The 15,822-nt window shown below is 28.7% G+C and overlaps 1 protein-coding gene across 1 annotated transcript; it reads left to right on the plus strand.

Moving 5' to 3' along the window:
- Positions 1-11,949: 11,949 nt before the first annotated feature.
- On the plus strand, positions 11,950-12,561 carry LOC101206992 (multicystatin). Its single transcript, XM_031889217.1, has one exon. The coding sequence runs from the start codon at positions 11,950-11,952 to the stop codon at positions 12,559-12,561; it is 612 nt and encodes a 203-aa protein (XP_031745077.1).
- The last annotated feature ends 3,261 nt before the right edge of the window (positions 12,562-15,822 follow it).

Raw genomic sequence — 15,822 nt, forward strand, 5'->3', positions numbered from 1 at the left:
AAAGAACCAAAATGCATAATTTTTAGTGCAAATTTATAATGTTAAGAGAATGCACTTTACATAAGTCAACATGCTTGATTAATTAACTCCTCAACATAATGGAGTAGTTGAACTAAAAAAATAGAACTGTGTAAGAAATGACCAGAGTTATGTTGCAGGCAAAGAGAATTCCTTTATAGTTTTGGACAGAAGCTCTTAATATAGCTTGCCATATGCATAACAAAATTGCCTTGTGATTAGGAACTTCATGTACTATTTATCAACTATGAAAGGAAGAAAACCTACTGTAAGATATTTTCATATTTTTGGTAGTACTTGTTACATTCTTGTCGATTGTGAGTATCACAAAAAATGGGATACTAAATCTGATAAAGGAATATTTCTGGGCTATTCTTAACAATAGAGCATGCCATCTCTTTAACAAAAGAACCCAAACAGGTAAAGAAACTATCAATGTCGTTATAAATGACAATGAAAAAATTCTCGTAGACGACCATACGATGACAAAATCTTCTATGACAATCTAACTCAAAAGAATAAAGAAGTTCCTTTAGATGTTCCTAAAAACAATAACATCAGTAAAGACAAATAATTCACAACCTACTACCAGTTCAATAGAAACCCTAGAAACGTTATAAGGAAATGCTCATTCCACCCTATTCAAAAGAATCATCCCTAAAAAAAGAAAGAAAGACAATTGATTATGCCAAATTAATTACTAACATTTGCTATACATCTCATAACAAACCAATTTCTATGAATGAATTATATTCTTTATAAATGTCATGCAAGAAGAACTTATACAATTCAAGAGAAATAATGTTTAAAATCTACTCCCAAAACTAGAATGAAAAAACATTATTGGGACAAAATGAGTTTTTAAAATTAAAACAGATGAAAGCGGTTCAATAACAAAAGATAAAACAAGACTTGTAGCTCAAGGTTACTCCAAAACTGAAGCCATTGATTTTAAAGGAATCTTTTCTCTAATAGCTAGATTCGAACCCATTCGCTTACTACTTGACATATCTTGTCTACAAAAATTTAAACTATATCATATGGATATAAAAAGTGTCTTTCTTAGTGTATACTTAGCCTAAAGGATTCACAAAGGATTCACGGATCTTAAATATCCTCAACGTATCTACAAACTTAACAAAGCTCAAACAAGTTCCTTAGACTTGGTATAAATGACTTACTATCTTCTTGGCACACAAAGGATATACTCGAGGAGTAACCGATAAAACTTTGTTGACAAACAAATCTTATAAAAACTTTATTGTTGCCCAAATCTACGTTGATGACATAACTTTTGTTGAATTTCTTGAAACAATGGTAAATAATTTTATTGATCACATGCAATCTGAATTTGTGATGAGCATGATTGAGAGTTAACATTCTTTCTTGGTCTTCAAATAAGGTATAATGTAGATTCAAAGACATAAATGTCTGTAAGATTTCTCATGCTTAATCCAGATTTAATTAGTACTCTAGCTTGGATGTATTTAACTTTTTGTTCCAATGTATGAGTATTTTCAAATCTCAATTAAATTTGAGTTTTGGTCTCCTACTGCATAAGGGTTTTTGTCCTTTTAGTTATCTAATTATTGATTAAAAATAACTAAAAAAACTAGTAATGTCTTTTATTAATTTTTTATGAAAATTTTTCTTTAAAATAAATGAGACATTTTTTAAAAAATAAACTAGCGGTTAATCATCTGAGGAGAGACATGAGAAGAGTAAGAATGAGGAAAGAGAGAAATTTTTTTAAGAGCCATTTGCACACAAAATATATTAAAAGGAAAATTGAGTCTATGACCCAACATTTTAAAAGGGATAGTGACAAATTTAGCAATTAAATTCAAATTAATTAAGTATATAGCACAATTTTAAAAAATTTGTAATTATAGCAAAATTTGTCAAATTCTATCAGTGATATAAGTCTATCACTGATAGATCATGTTGTAAATATTGGTCTATCACTGATATACCATATGAAGTCTATCAACGATACAAGTCTATCAGTGATAGTTTTACTATATTTGCAATTTTTTTAAAATATTGCTATATCCTTAATTATTATTGCTAAAATAGTCATCAATTGCAATTTCCCTAGTTAAAAATGTAAAACTACATTTGATTACCATATGATTGTTATCAAATTGTCATCTGATTACCACTAATTATCAATGATATCGATTGTTGTTTGATTGTTATTTGATTACTATATGATTGTTATTTGATATTCATTGTTATCTCATATTTAATGATACCGATTTACCATCTCGTTGTTATTTAATTGCAAATGATATCTTTTTTTATATATAATTACTAAATAGAATTAGACAATCATCTTATTACCTTCAAGTTTTTGTCAACTATCAAGTAGTTATTGACTATCATCATATTGTCATATGATTAACTTCCTTTTTTTTTTGTCAATTGTCAGTATGATTTTTTTTTTTTTTTTTTTTGCATTATGATTGTGTAAGACTGATAACTTGTAGAGATGCAAGTTATTATAGTCTTTTGGATAGAATAATGAGACCAAAATGGATAAGGAGTGTATCAAAACATGTTACTTATGTAGTAAATTCATAAATATTTAGAAAATACACTTTACATAAGCATCATGCCTATACCCGATTTATAGTATCTAAACACAGGCTAAAGAACAAAAGAATAAGCTAGCGAATGACAGAGGAACTCGTGCGAAGATTAGGAGAAAAGACCACATCAGAACGCATAAAGAAGTTCACTAAAAGCCAAAAGTGGTAGATGGAGTTGATGTGACTTAACAACAAAGGCAGTGATAACATGCATAAATACGTATTATTACAACCTCTTTTATTAGAATAATGAGGTCAAAACACATGAGAAGATGACCAAGAGGTGTAACTTACATTGTAAATGTTGGGATTTATGTTTTAAAACTCATAGATTGTAAATATAATCCATTGACCGTTGTTAATAAAGTGTTATTATTGTAATACTTGTTATTGATTATATTATTAGTTTTGTCTTAATAACCCAAATCCAATAAACTAACGTCCTAAGCTTTTTTATGAGACTTGAACAGTTTGTAGAGACATACATGAATCAATGTTCGAGATAAACTTAAAGGGTCTATAGTATAGAGATAAGGCTGGGTATCTTACCCTGGTAACACTATGGATACATCTGACTTTATATTTGATACAAACACAATGATCCAACGTGTTCATGTAGTTGATATGCGAGTGAGAGTATCCTATGCAATGAGTTTGCATTAGATCGGACCGCGAAATAGTAACCACTAGATGTAACTCCGTTAATTAGGTAGATTTCTATTTTATTGGTTGTAATTTGAAATGTTCAAAATTACTTTGGGAATTAGTTTAATGTATAGTGATACATTATAATATAAAGTTTATCAAACTTTATTGTATAAATTTAATTTTGAATATGATTCAAAATTAGTTTATGAGAGATAAAATATTTGAATGAGTTCAAATATTAATTTAACGTGAATTAAATTCATATTAAAATTATTGGAGAAATAATTAATAGTTTAGTTTTATTTTATATAATTAAATTTGATTTTTATTAAATTAATATAAAACTATAATATATTGGAGAGATATTCATTAAATATTTAAATAAAATATTAATTAAATATGATTTAATTAATTATCAACTAATTAATTAATAGATTTAAGATTTCTATTAATTTTCTAAATTAGTAGAATCTCATATTTCTCTCTTACTCCATTTCCTACTCCAAGAAGGAAAGAAAATTATAAATATGTAGAAGAAAACGATTTTCTTTAATCATTTAATCAAGAAAAAAAAATCAATGCTTTTGGTATTTGCCAAAAGAAAATAGTCTCTCTAGACATTTTTTCCATCTCAATTGGTTCCCACAAATCAATCTCATTCTAAAGGATAGGAAGGTCTACGACGGGTGGTGTCCCAATTTGGAGATGTATTTTGTAGATCCAGAGATATAAACAAATAAGTTTTTCTTTATCTAATCTATAATTAGAAAACATGCTTAGTCTTTTAAGTCTAGTTTCTTAATTTTTTTTTGTCAATATACTGATATTTTGGGATTTTCAAATTAATTTGAGGAATTATTCTGTAAAATTTTTTGCTGCCATAGGGCTTTTATCCCTTTAATTGGTATCAGAGCCATCTCAAATTTTAATTTTCCAATTCATTTGATTAAAGTTTTAATTGGAAAATTAAACTTTACAATGGTTAGGTGAGATTTTTTTTTTTATTATGAAAAGTTGTTTGCAAGATAAATGTTTTCGATTTTGATATCTTAGATTAAAGTTTTTCGTTAATTTGATTGATGCAAGGGTATGTTGTTTTGGACATTTTAATTATGTAATCGAGTTTGTAAGCTTGTGTCGTTTGATGACAAGAGTTGCAACAATGTTTGTTTATGAAAAAAAAGGAAAATCGAGAAAAAGAAATATATCTTTTGCGCATCTTTGTTATATTATATTTTTGTTTTTGGTGTAGTGGAATTTCATTCACCATTCATGCATAAGGTTTTTAGTTCAAATCTTGAGATTGAAGTTTTTTTTTCTTCAGTTATTTTATTTTAATTAATTAAATTTTTTTAGTTATTTTATTTTAATAAATTAAATTAATATAATATAATTATATTAAATGACATTTTTAAAAATAGCAAAATAAATTAAAATATTTACAAGTTATAGCAAAATTTTGGATTCTATCAATAGTTGTCTTCTATTACTATAACATGTGAATGACTATTAATGATAGACTTTACTATAGATTGTAAGTATTTTGTAAAATTTGCTATTTTTTAGAATCTTCCTCGTAGTAATTTGATTTTTTTGGGTGCTAAGTTCAGTTTATTTTGTTATTTATTCTATTATTTTATATGATGTTTAATTAATTATAAGCATAATTTATGGCATATAATTTAAAATTCCACCGTAAAATTATAACTATCATGCGTAATTCTTAAATATAAGTGTTATATTTTAGTTGTATGATTTTCTAAGTATGTTCATGCATTTTTATATATTATAAATGTTATAATATATGATATTAATGCATGATTATGAATTTCATGAGTTATTTAAAGTATGTTGAATCTTAAAGGGAAATTTTTAAAAATAGCAAATTTTACAAAATATTTACCACATGTAACAAATTATATTACTGATAACCTTGATATGCTATAGTGATAGAAAAATATCATGGAAAAAATCCAAAATTTTGCTATAGCTTGTAAATATTTTAATTTATTTTGTTATTTTTAAAAATGTCCCATTAAATATATGAAATAGAATAAACATGATGCATGACATTAGTTAGTTAAATATAATTTTTTTGTATTTAAATTAATGTCTTCTGTATGGTTGATTGATTTTAATGTATTAATTTTTTTAATATAAATGTTATATTAATTAAGCTCAAAATCAATTTGTATTGAACAAATTACAACCTAGATTAATATAATTGTTATATATAATGTAATGTCTTGCATGCTCCATGGTTTATTTCTTAACTAAAATTTGTTTTAATTAATTAAACCTTAGTATGCATATTATACGACTAATTACTTAATTTTATAATAGTTATAACATTTGATAATTAGAAACCGTCAACCTATAATAAAGAGTTGCATGCAAACATAGGCTCTCATGAGTAATTTGATTTAATTTTTAAATTATTTAAAATTAAATAGACGTAAGATCATATTAATTCAATTCTAATAAGATTAGAATTATGTCTTATTTTAGTTTAATGAAACTAATTAGGACAAATAAGATTTAAGGTTATAAGGAAACTCCATCGGTAAAGTTCTGTCTAAGGCTGGAGGTACTTAAGTTGACAGTTTACGACCTCCTACTTGAGAACTGGGTAGGACCAGACGTTGAATTAACCTTATTCCTATTAAGCATGAGATGTTACTAGGTAAATTAAATGATTTAATACACCTAGAAACTTTAAGTGTAAATATGATTTAAGACTATAAGAGAATTCCACTGGTAAAGTTATGTCAAAGGATGAGGGTACTTAAGTTGACAGTTTACAGAACACCTACCTGGAAACTGACCCAGAACCGACGTTGAATTAACCTTATTCCTATTAAGCATGAGATGCCACTAGGTAAATTAAATGGTTTAATATACCTAGACACTTTAGAGTAAAGTTTTATTATAAGAGTTATAGTAAGAATAGACTTAGACATATTCATTTAGCCGAAATTTAGTGTAACGACTCAACTCCTTATACTAAGTTGAGGTCATTATCACTAAAACAAATAAAGACTTTTTTATTTAAATCAAAGAAAATACTAAGTTTTAAAAGAAACACTTCAAATAGTTATTCATAAAGTATAAGTAAAGTATGTAAATAAAACAATAAATAAAATATTAGTTCGTGCCCTATTTAAAATAAAAAAAATATCTAAAAGTAATCATGAGTACTAAAATAAATTTATGAAAAATTTAATATTGAAAACATAAATGCAGAAGAAAAGATAAACTGTCCCCTATGGAAAACCACATTGCTTCTTGTCATTCATTAGCTTGCCTTTACCTCTACCTTTGCTTGAAAATTAAACATAGAAAAGTGAGTATAAATTTATACTGAGGAAGGGACTAACTACTAGTTCCACTACGTGTCAGTTAACTTTCTGTTAGTGTCCAGTAAGAAAGTACCACATATCTATTGTGCTCCCGAACACACACTATCCAGTGATCCCGTAGGGACACATCTGGGCTCTCGTTGAACATGAAGGAATCACCCTAAAGGAGAGTCAGGCTATAAGTGATTCTGTTAAATCACACATAAAATCTAGCCACACATGCATAAATAAGTGGTGATCTTGAGGGAGACCCAAATTGTACGACTTTAACAAGTAAAGCTAAGAGAACATCATAGCCTATACATATAGCATAACCTAAATATCATATCTCAATCGTAATGTATCTCAACCATAGTATATCTCAATCATAACATATCATGGTCATTACATATCTCAATCATACATAACGATTTTCTATGTAGCTATTGTTATCTAACATACTTAACAGTCACATCACAGGCATCATAACTATGTTAATGCATACTAAAGGAAAACATAATGTAAGGGTCTAATAGTAGAATCTCTTACCTGGAGATTAGCTGAAAAAATATAGTTCCTTCTTGACAGTCAATTTCCAATTAATTCAGTCCTAAACATAAACAAAATTAAAATTATTAATTTTGTCAACCATCAACCAACTATTTAATTAAGCATCCAAACTTATCCAAACTTACCTCAAGACTTAGGTTGAATCCAACACAACCTTGAATTGGATTATATTAAACTTATTGGCTATGGAAGAAACTTTTATTTGAATATGATTCAAATTTAATTTAAGTTAAATATAATATATTTAATAGCTATTAATTAATTGAAGAATTAATTAATAGTTTAGTTTTATTTTATATAATTAAATTAAATTAAATTAATATAAAACAATGAGATATGGAAGTTATATTCATTAAATAAGATTTAAATGAAATATTAATTAAATATGATTTAATTAATTATTAACTAATTAATTAATGGTTAATTAATTAGTATATTTGAAATTTTTATTAATTGAATATTTTTTAAATTAATAGAATTCCATGATTCTATCATACTCCATTTCCTACTCCAAGAAGGAAAGAGAGTTATAAAAATGTAGAAGAAAACAATTTTATTTAATCAATTAATAAAGAAAAAAAAGTCATTGCTTTTGGTCTTTGCAAAAAGAAAATAGTTTCTGTCTAAATATTTTTGTCATTCGAGTTAGTTTACACAAACCAATTTCATCCCAGAGGATAGGAATGTCTCCGATGGATGGTGTCCCAATTTGAAGATTTACTTTGTAGATTTAGAGACATAAACAAATAAATTTTTCTTTCTCTAATATATAATTGGAAAGCATGCTTAGCTTTTAAGTCTTTAATAAGAAAACTAGTTTCTTAATTTTTTTGTCAATGCACTGGTATTTTGGGATTCCCAAATTAATTGGAGAAATGATTATGTAAAATCTTTCACTGTCATAGGGCTTTTATCGCTTGAGTAAATACATAAATATTTATATACTTTACATAAGCATTAAGCATTATGCCTGTTTTACGTGGTTTTCATGTCTAAACGCAGAATTAATAGAAATGAAGAAACTAGTGAAGCAGAGACATTTTGCAGAAGAACTACGCGATGAGGACTCATGTGGCGATTAACGTCTCTAGGCGAGGAACCATGTCATCACGCGAGGAAGGCTCACTAGAGAACAAGAATGGTAGTTGGAGTGATGTGACCTTAGAGGACCGAAATTAGTGCTGACAATCTCAGAGGAGTAGAAGTTTTTCGCCTGAAGCTGTCTATAAAAGAACACCACCCTCACCATAAAGAAGGGACGCCTGAATGGGCAAACCACATAAATGGGCGACATGCTTGTGTGGGCACAAAGAGGTCCTACATGGACAAAAACCTAGAGAGTTGGTGGCAAGGATTAGCTTCACCACCATGTGTACAACACTGTGTTACCTTTTCCAGCCAAATTGTAACGAGAAAGCTTCAAGTGTGGGAGGAGAAGAGTCCATCCTCCATTTCTCTTAACTTGTATTTCATTTTCTTCCTCTTTCAATTTTATTATTTCTTTACAATGTATTCATTCATATTGTACATTGACCAAAAACCTTCATTCTTTAATACATTATATCTTTATACCCTCTTTAATCCATCCATGCCTCTATTGTTCATCTGTCTTTGTGTTATTTATAGTTTAAGTTTATGATTTGTTCACAATAAGTAATATTTATTTGTATCGCTTAGTGTGTTAATTGAGCTACATTTTACATTTGGTGAGTGTATGTCGCCAACTACACGAGAGGATGAGTAGCAAGGATGTGGCTAACACACGGAAGGAAGAGTTTTCTCTACCTTGCGGATGCCTTCCTTCATTTGTATGTCAAATGGCAAACAAATGTGGACAATAGGCACTGCGAGGTTGCTGTCCTTAAATGTGAAGCACTCTAAGTAAAATAAATAAGTATTTCAAGATATAAATCATTTAGTCAATCTTAGTCATTTGGAATTCAAAAGGAGATCAAGTGTGGCATTCAATGACTCTGAGAGGAGCATGCCTTAATCATAAGATAGCTTGGTGGGTTATATTGCATCAAGGTAGTGATACAGCTTACTCGCCTGATAGCTCGAGACCTTCCTTCACCTTTCTCTCGCATACAAGTTAGTTCGCTCTATCTTCCATCTTGCTATAATTTATTCTCTTGTGCATGAGTCTCTAGGTGTAAGTAAATAGTCTTAGTTCTTTTTTAATATTCTTTTAAAACCAATATTGTCATGATGCCTAAATGATAAGTAGATCCTAAAACTAATATTTGGAACCAATTTTCTGTCTTCGACCCTGGATTACCCAGGTAAACCTACTGTTCGCTAGCACTTGGGTGAGCAGTAGGAAAACTTGTACTCAACAAGAACTTAGCTATTACGCGATGAAGAGGTACATATTGAGCATTTCACATGTTGTGCTTATGACCCATGACCTATCGCATAGAAGTGTGCGCACAATACATAAAGGTAAGGAGAGTATTTTAAGTGATGACCCTACTTCGTGACGTATTGCAATTGCACTATACAGAGGCAAAACTACTAAGTCCTACTTTTACACCGTTAACTAAATGGTGACGAAGTGGGATGTACGTTGAACCAATATGTGTTAATTTGACATGAGTTGATAAATTAATAGTAGAAAAAAATGGTCAATTATTTTGGATTATGTTCTATTTCATTTTAGGTGATATGTTACTTTGAATTGTTGTAGTTTACTTTTGATTTAGCATAGAGAAACTTGTTTTGGATTATGTTAAGGCAATCTACTTATATTCTTTCTATGTAGTGGTCATTGGACACTTCTGGCTATTAACGCATACGATGAGATAGTTTATTATATTGACTCACTTCGAACAACATCGAGAGTAGATATTAGATACGTAACTGACACGTAAGTAAGCTTTTTTAATATATGATGTTTACCGTCTTAAAGTTCACTTCATGGCTAAAGTGTAGTTGTTTCTTGCAAATAAGGCTATTACTATCTTTCACTCTCAGAAAAATATTCAATCAAATTGAAAACAGTCAATATGGAAAACATTAAAGGTAAAGTGTAAACATATTTATTTGTTAATTAAAAGTATACGGTATATGAGCTATCTGCACCATTAAATATATATTTTGGTAATTTATGTATGTACAATGTCCTTTGCAAGTTGGAGTAGTTGAATGTGGGTACTATGTGATGAGATACATGAGATATATAATTACTAATGGGAGCATAGTAGTCACAGATTTGGTATGTTGTGTTTAAATGATTGTTTGAATTATTTTCTACAATTTTCAAGTAATCAAAGTATTAATTTTAATATTTTGGGTTTCATATCAGATTGATATAAGGAGCTCATATAGTCAATTCGAGTTAGATGAAGTGCACGTGGAGCTTGCTGATTTTTTGGGTGGCCACATTTGATTTTATGGTGATTATATATTTTTTGGGTTAGATAGACAAGTTTTGTTGATACTGGATATAGGTGTGATCGATATTTTGTTGATATACTTGATATAGCTAGGTTAATTAGTTTAATTGATATTTTGTTGATACACTATAGTTAGGCTACACATAGATGGAAAGTTTAGGTTGTTGTTAGAAAAGTATAGGCTAACTACATGTATGTATATGGTTCATTGATATATGTTAAAATATTATTATAGTTCTTTGATGGAAAAAGTTTACTTCATTCAATTGTTCAATTAATGTGTACTTTAGCACATTTGTTCGTGTACTCTCTTGCTTTACTTATATACGTTCGACATTGTTGAACTTCAAAACATATGCACGATAAATTATGAAGATATTTTAAAATATATAATTTAAAAAAAAACTTGATATGCAAAACGTGTTAAGAGTAAAACAAACTCTGGACATATTGTAAGAAATGTCAATAAATCTTATATAATTGATGTTTATAAACTGTCAAGTATAATTCTACTTGACGCTTAAAATCTGTTAAACAAAACCACTCTTGTTCTTGACACTTGATTACTTGACGAATAAAAAACATAAAGTAATCTCATATACTTGACGCTTTTTACTTGTCAAGTAAACTGACTTTACTTGACGCTTAAAAACTATCAAGTATACCTCCTTTATTCTTGGCACTGGATTACTTGACACATTTAAAAGCAATCAAGTAAATAAATACTTGACAGTTTTTAAGCATCAAGTAAGGTCAGTTTTGTAGTAGTGCCAATTTGCTCAATTCTAACGTTGTATGTAATTATTTGATAATTTTTTGTGCAATAGCTACTATCTTTCGTATACATTTAATTCTTTAAACGACAACCCGACCTAAAAATCGTTCTCTCAATCCCTTATAACACAACTAATTAAATAATTAAAGTCATCATACAGTGGTTATATATAAATGATATACTTTTATAAATACAACACATACAAGATAAACACAAATGAAAGCAACATTTGAACAATAAAAAACACCTAGTGTACTTTTCCCTTTTTTGCTACCCAATAGCATACACTATTACAAGAATTGAATTCTCAAACAAGATTAAAACAATGAACATTAATTAAGAACCTCTTTTATTTTTTAATTCAAAGCATATGGGTCAAAGAATCAGACGCTCAAAAAAGTATCCAGCAATACATAATAACTTTTCTTGTTAAAATGAAATGGATAACCCTAAAACACTTTTGAAAAGTTTTGAACTTATCTTATACCACAAAACCTAAAGTAGATGTTGATACCACAAAAACTAGTATAAATATAGATCAACCAAAAGAAAGAAGCCCCATCACAACAAAACTCTCTCTTAGCAAGCATAAATATCAAAGAAGTGATACGAAGATGAGCAGCGACTCAAAGAATGATAAGTGGATCCAAATCCCTGATACAAAAACACCTTGCGTGATTGATCTTGGAAAATATGCTGTGGATGACTACAACAAAGCACACAAAGATAACCTTGTATTCAAAAAGGTTATAATCGGATGGTATTTGGAGATAGATTATGATAAAACAAAGCTTCGTCTTATTATTGAAGTAGTAAACAGTAAGGGAGAAGTAATAATATACGAAGTAGTGATTGTGGTAGATGATAAAGATGGAAAAAAAGTGAAGACACCCATTTCATTTATTCCTGGGTATATAGATGAGGTGGATCCATGGTTATTTTGGTTTAGAATTATTGATATTAACGACCCTCATGTGCAACAGATCGCCAAGTTTGCAGTGGAAAAGCATAACCAGGATAATAATGACAGTCTTGTTTACATTTCCACAATTGTATGCTGGTATCGTTTGTTGAGTCCAATTTTAAAACAATATAAAGTTTATCTTAAGGCCAAGGATTGCTTGGGACGTGTGCGGGATTACGAAGCTTTGGTTGAAGAAGAGAAGAAACTGCCTAATGCGATTCTGAAACTTATATATTTCAAAGTTATACCAAAGAAATGTTGAAAACTTGCTACATATGTGGGTTTTGTTATGTTATGTGACGCCCTTGACTACAAATATATATAAATAGTCAAGTGCCTTAATAAAATAAAGCTTTTTAAAATATATATTACAACTACAAGAAAACATGCTGTTATAGTGGTTTATTTAGTCTATAGTAATGGTTTATAAACGTTGCAACTCATCTATAGCAGCGGTCTCGCTGGCAAAACCGGTGTTGAGAGCTCAATTGAATGATTCATTTACTCAATGCTGTGCCTTTTCTTTTTTCCTTTTTTAAAGTTTTAGTTCGATTAACAAAGTTATTTTATGTCATAACTAGTAGTATCATGATCAATTTACCTGGAATGAAAACAATATTTGATGTTTGGTTACAAAATACGTTTCCTTCCTAAATTTTATCAACAAAGTAGCCATTTACATTATTGACTTTATTTTGTAATGATTTAGTACTTTATTAGTCACATTAAAGTAAATTTTATAAGAAAGAAAAATTTACAAAGTAACAAAAGTTGGATATTTAATTGAAAGAAAATTTATGTTATGTTTAATTACCTAAATTAAACTATAGTCAGAGGTGCCAAACAAAGCAATTTGGGGTTAGTGGATTAAGTATATAATTTTTTTTAAAAGAAGAAATAAAATAAAAGAGAAATGAGAAAAGGAAAAAGTGTTTGTTTAGGTTATTTATTCATTTCTCCTCCATTTCCAACATTTTCTGTCCAAGGAAAGCAAAACCAATAAACTAGCAGCAGTAGCAAGAGGAAAATTTAGGAGATTGGTGTGTTGGTGAAGAGGATTTCTTGGTAGCAGTTTGGTGTGTTGGTGATTTTGAGCTGTAGAAATGGAATTAGATGCCAAAACTTGTCGGGTTAGAAAGTAAGTTCAATTTCTAACAACTTTTATGAAGCATGCTTGAGCTGAAACTAATGAAAAGTTGATTCAAACTGAAGGAGACGATAGACCCCTGGTTTACGCACGAATTTGAGAAGTCTTTGATGTTTTGAGTAGCCCGAAGTGTAAAAGTTAAATTAAAAGCTCTAATTGGTCAGATTATAAGTCTTATTCAATTTCCTACAATTTCTATTCAGAACATTTGAGCTGAAAATGATTAGAAATAGATGAAATTTCAGAAGGAAGCTGAAGGCTGTTTGAAAACGTGAAATTGGAATCGTCTCTGGTTTGGGGAAGTTCTAGGAAAACCCGTTAAGTTTTAGATCTTCGTTTCTTCAGTTACAATGTAGAGGATTTGAAAATGAAGAGTTTGGTATAAATTTTACTTAATTTGGTTAAGAACTGAGTAAATCATGAGCTGCTGAATTTAGAATTGTGAATATGAAAAATTTAGGCCAGAGTTGTGAGGAGTTTAATTATGTTTTTTAAGTTGGAAGTTGACAATGATAAATTTTGTATGCCATAGTTTGTATGTCATGAAATGACTAGGAGAACTTTGGATTTTGATACACGAATATAGTTTGTTTTGGCCAGGGAAGAGAAAATAGAGCAAATCTATAGACTAAGGACCTAACCAATAAAACGTCAGTGATGAACATGAGTTTTAAACAAAGTTCTAAATTTGATTTACTAAACATGAGTTTTAAACAAAGTTCTAAATTTGATTTACTAAATTATATTTATAGCATCCTTTGAGTTAAAGTATTTTAAATATACTAGATTTATAAATGATTTACAAAGGGTGAGTTTCAAGTTTAGAAATGAGTTAGAAACAAGCATATTTTAGCTGAGTTTACAAAGCATTCAAGTTTGAGAAATGTTTCTTTTCACATGAGATTTATAAATACACGTAGCTGAATGTTGATCAGTTTTTAAGAGTATTAAGCAAAGTTAGATTTAAAACTTGTTTGATGCAAGAGATTTATACGAGCATGCTACTTTAGTTGAATTAAAATTTGATGTTTTAGTTTGTATATTTGAGATCTACTGGGTCATAGTAACTCATACTTAAAGAAACTCAACATTCAAATAATAAATCTTATATTTAAAAGAAACATTAATCAAACTTTTATAAACTCAACACAAACATGCTTGCTCCTAACTCATTTCCCACTTATAAATTTAGTATATTCAAAATACTTTAACCCAGAGTAGGCTTTAAATATAATTTAGCACATCAAGTGTAGAAATTCATTTAAAACTCTTTTTTGTCATTAACAAACTGTTGGTTAGGTAGTTGATCTATAGATTTTTCCTATTTCCTCTTCACGTGCCAAAACAAACCAATTACCGGATATCAAAACCTGAAGTTTCTAGTTATTTTCAACTTCCAACTTAAAGAACATAATTAAACTCATCATAACTTTAACCTAAAATTTCAGTTTGACAGTTATAACTTCAATAGTTTATACCCTTAGTTATTATATACACAAAATGAGTCAAGGCAACTATGGGGTGAACGGACCACATGGCGGTGAAAGGCTAACCAATGTGGTTGTGTCAGTGGTCTGAGCAACAAGAAATGAATCAGTGGAATTCCAGAAGATGTTGATGATGATGTAGTCATCAAAGTAGTCTATGGTATGGGAGTGATTCACGTCCTTCTTGGCGGAAGGAATAGTGAAAACTAATGTGTGTTTTATGAAATTGAGACGTTGAAGCCCGTTTTTAATACAATACCTTTGCAAAAAAAAATGTTTAAAAAAAATCACGAAGAAGAAGTTTAAAATGGAGGGGAAGGAGATAAAAATTAAAAAAATTACCTATAGGTTTTCTTTTTCTTTATTTTATGTTATATTATATTTTATTTTTCATAAAGTCGTTTTTTTTTTCTTTTTTCAATTTCTTTTCTTTTCTTTGTTTTTCTACAAAGTTATTTGATTTTTTTTGTATGAATAGCAAAATAATTTTAAAAAAATTTAAAATATAGCAAATATATAAATAAACTAAAAAGAATTTGATGAATTTTGATATATTTTGTTGGTAGTTTTAATATTTTGGTATTTTGTAAAATGTTCAAAAAAATTTATTTTAGTTTTGATTCCTATTTTTTTGTAAAAGATATAAACCACATAATAGAAATGCCTCGTAATTTTTACTGTTTTTCAAAAAAAAAATTCTAAGCATATTTGGGGTATGACTTCTTCCATTCATCTCCAATTTTGATAAGAGCACAAGTATACAAAATTATTAGTATACAAAACTAAAATTGTTATCACTGCAACACTAATTAATTAATTAAACTTAAAGATCCAGCATAATCCGAGGCTATAACTATCACAAAATTTACAAGCACACCTACCATACTAT

This window comes from Cucumis sativus, chromosome 7 (genome assembly GCF_000004075.3).
Source record: "Cucumis sativus cultivar 9930 chromosome 7, Cucumber_9930_V3, whole genome shotgun sequence".
NCBI lineage: Eukaryota > Viridiplantae > Streptophyta > Magnoliopsida > Cucurbitales > Cucurbitaceae > Cucumis > Cucumis sativus.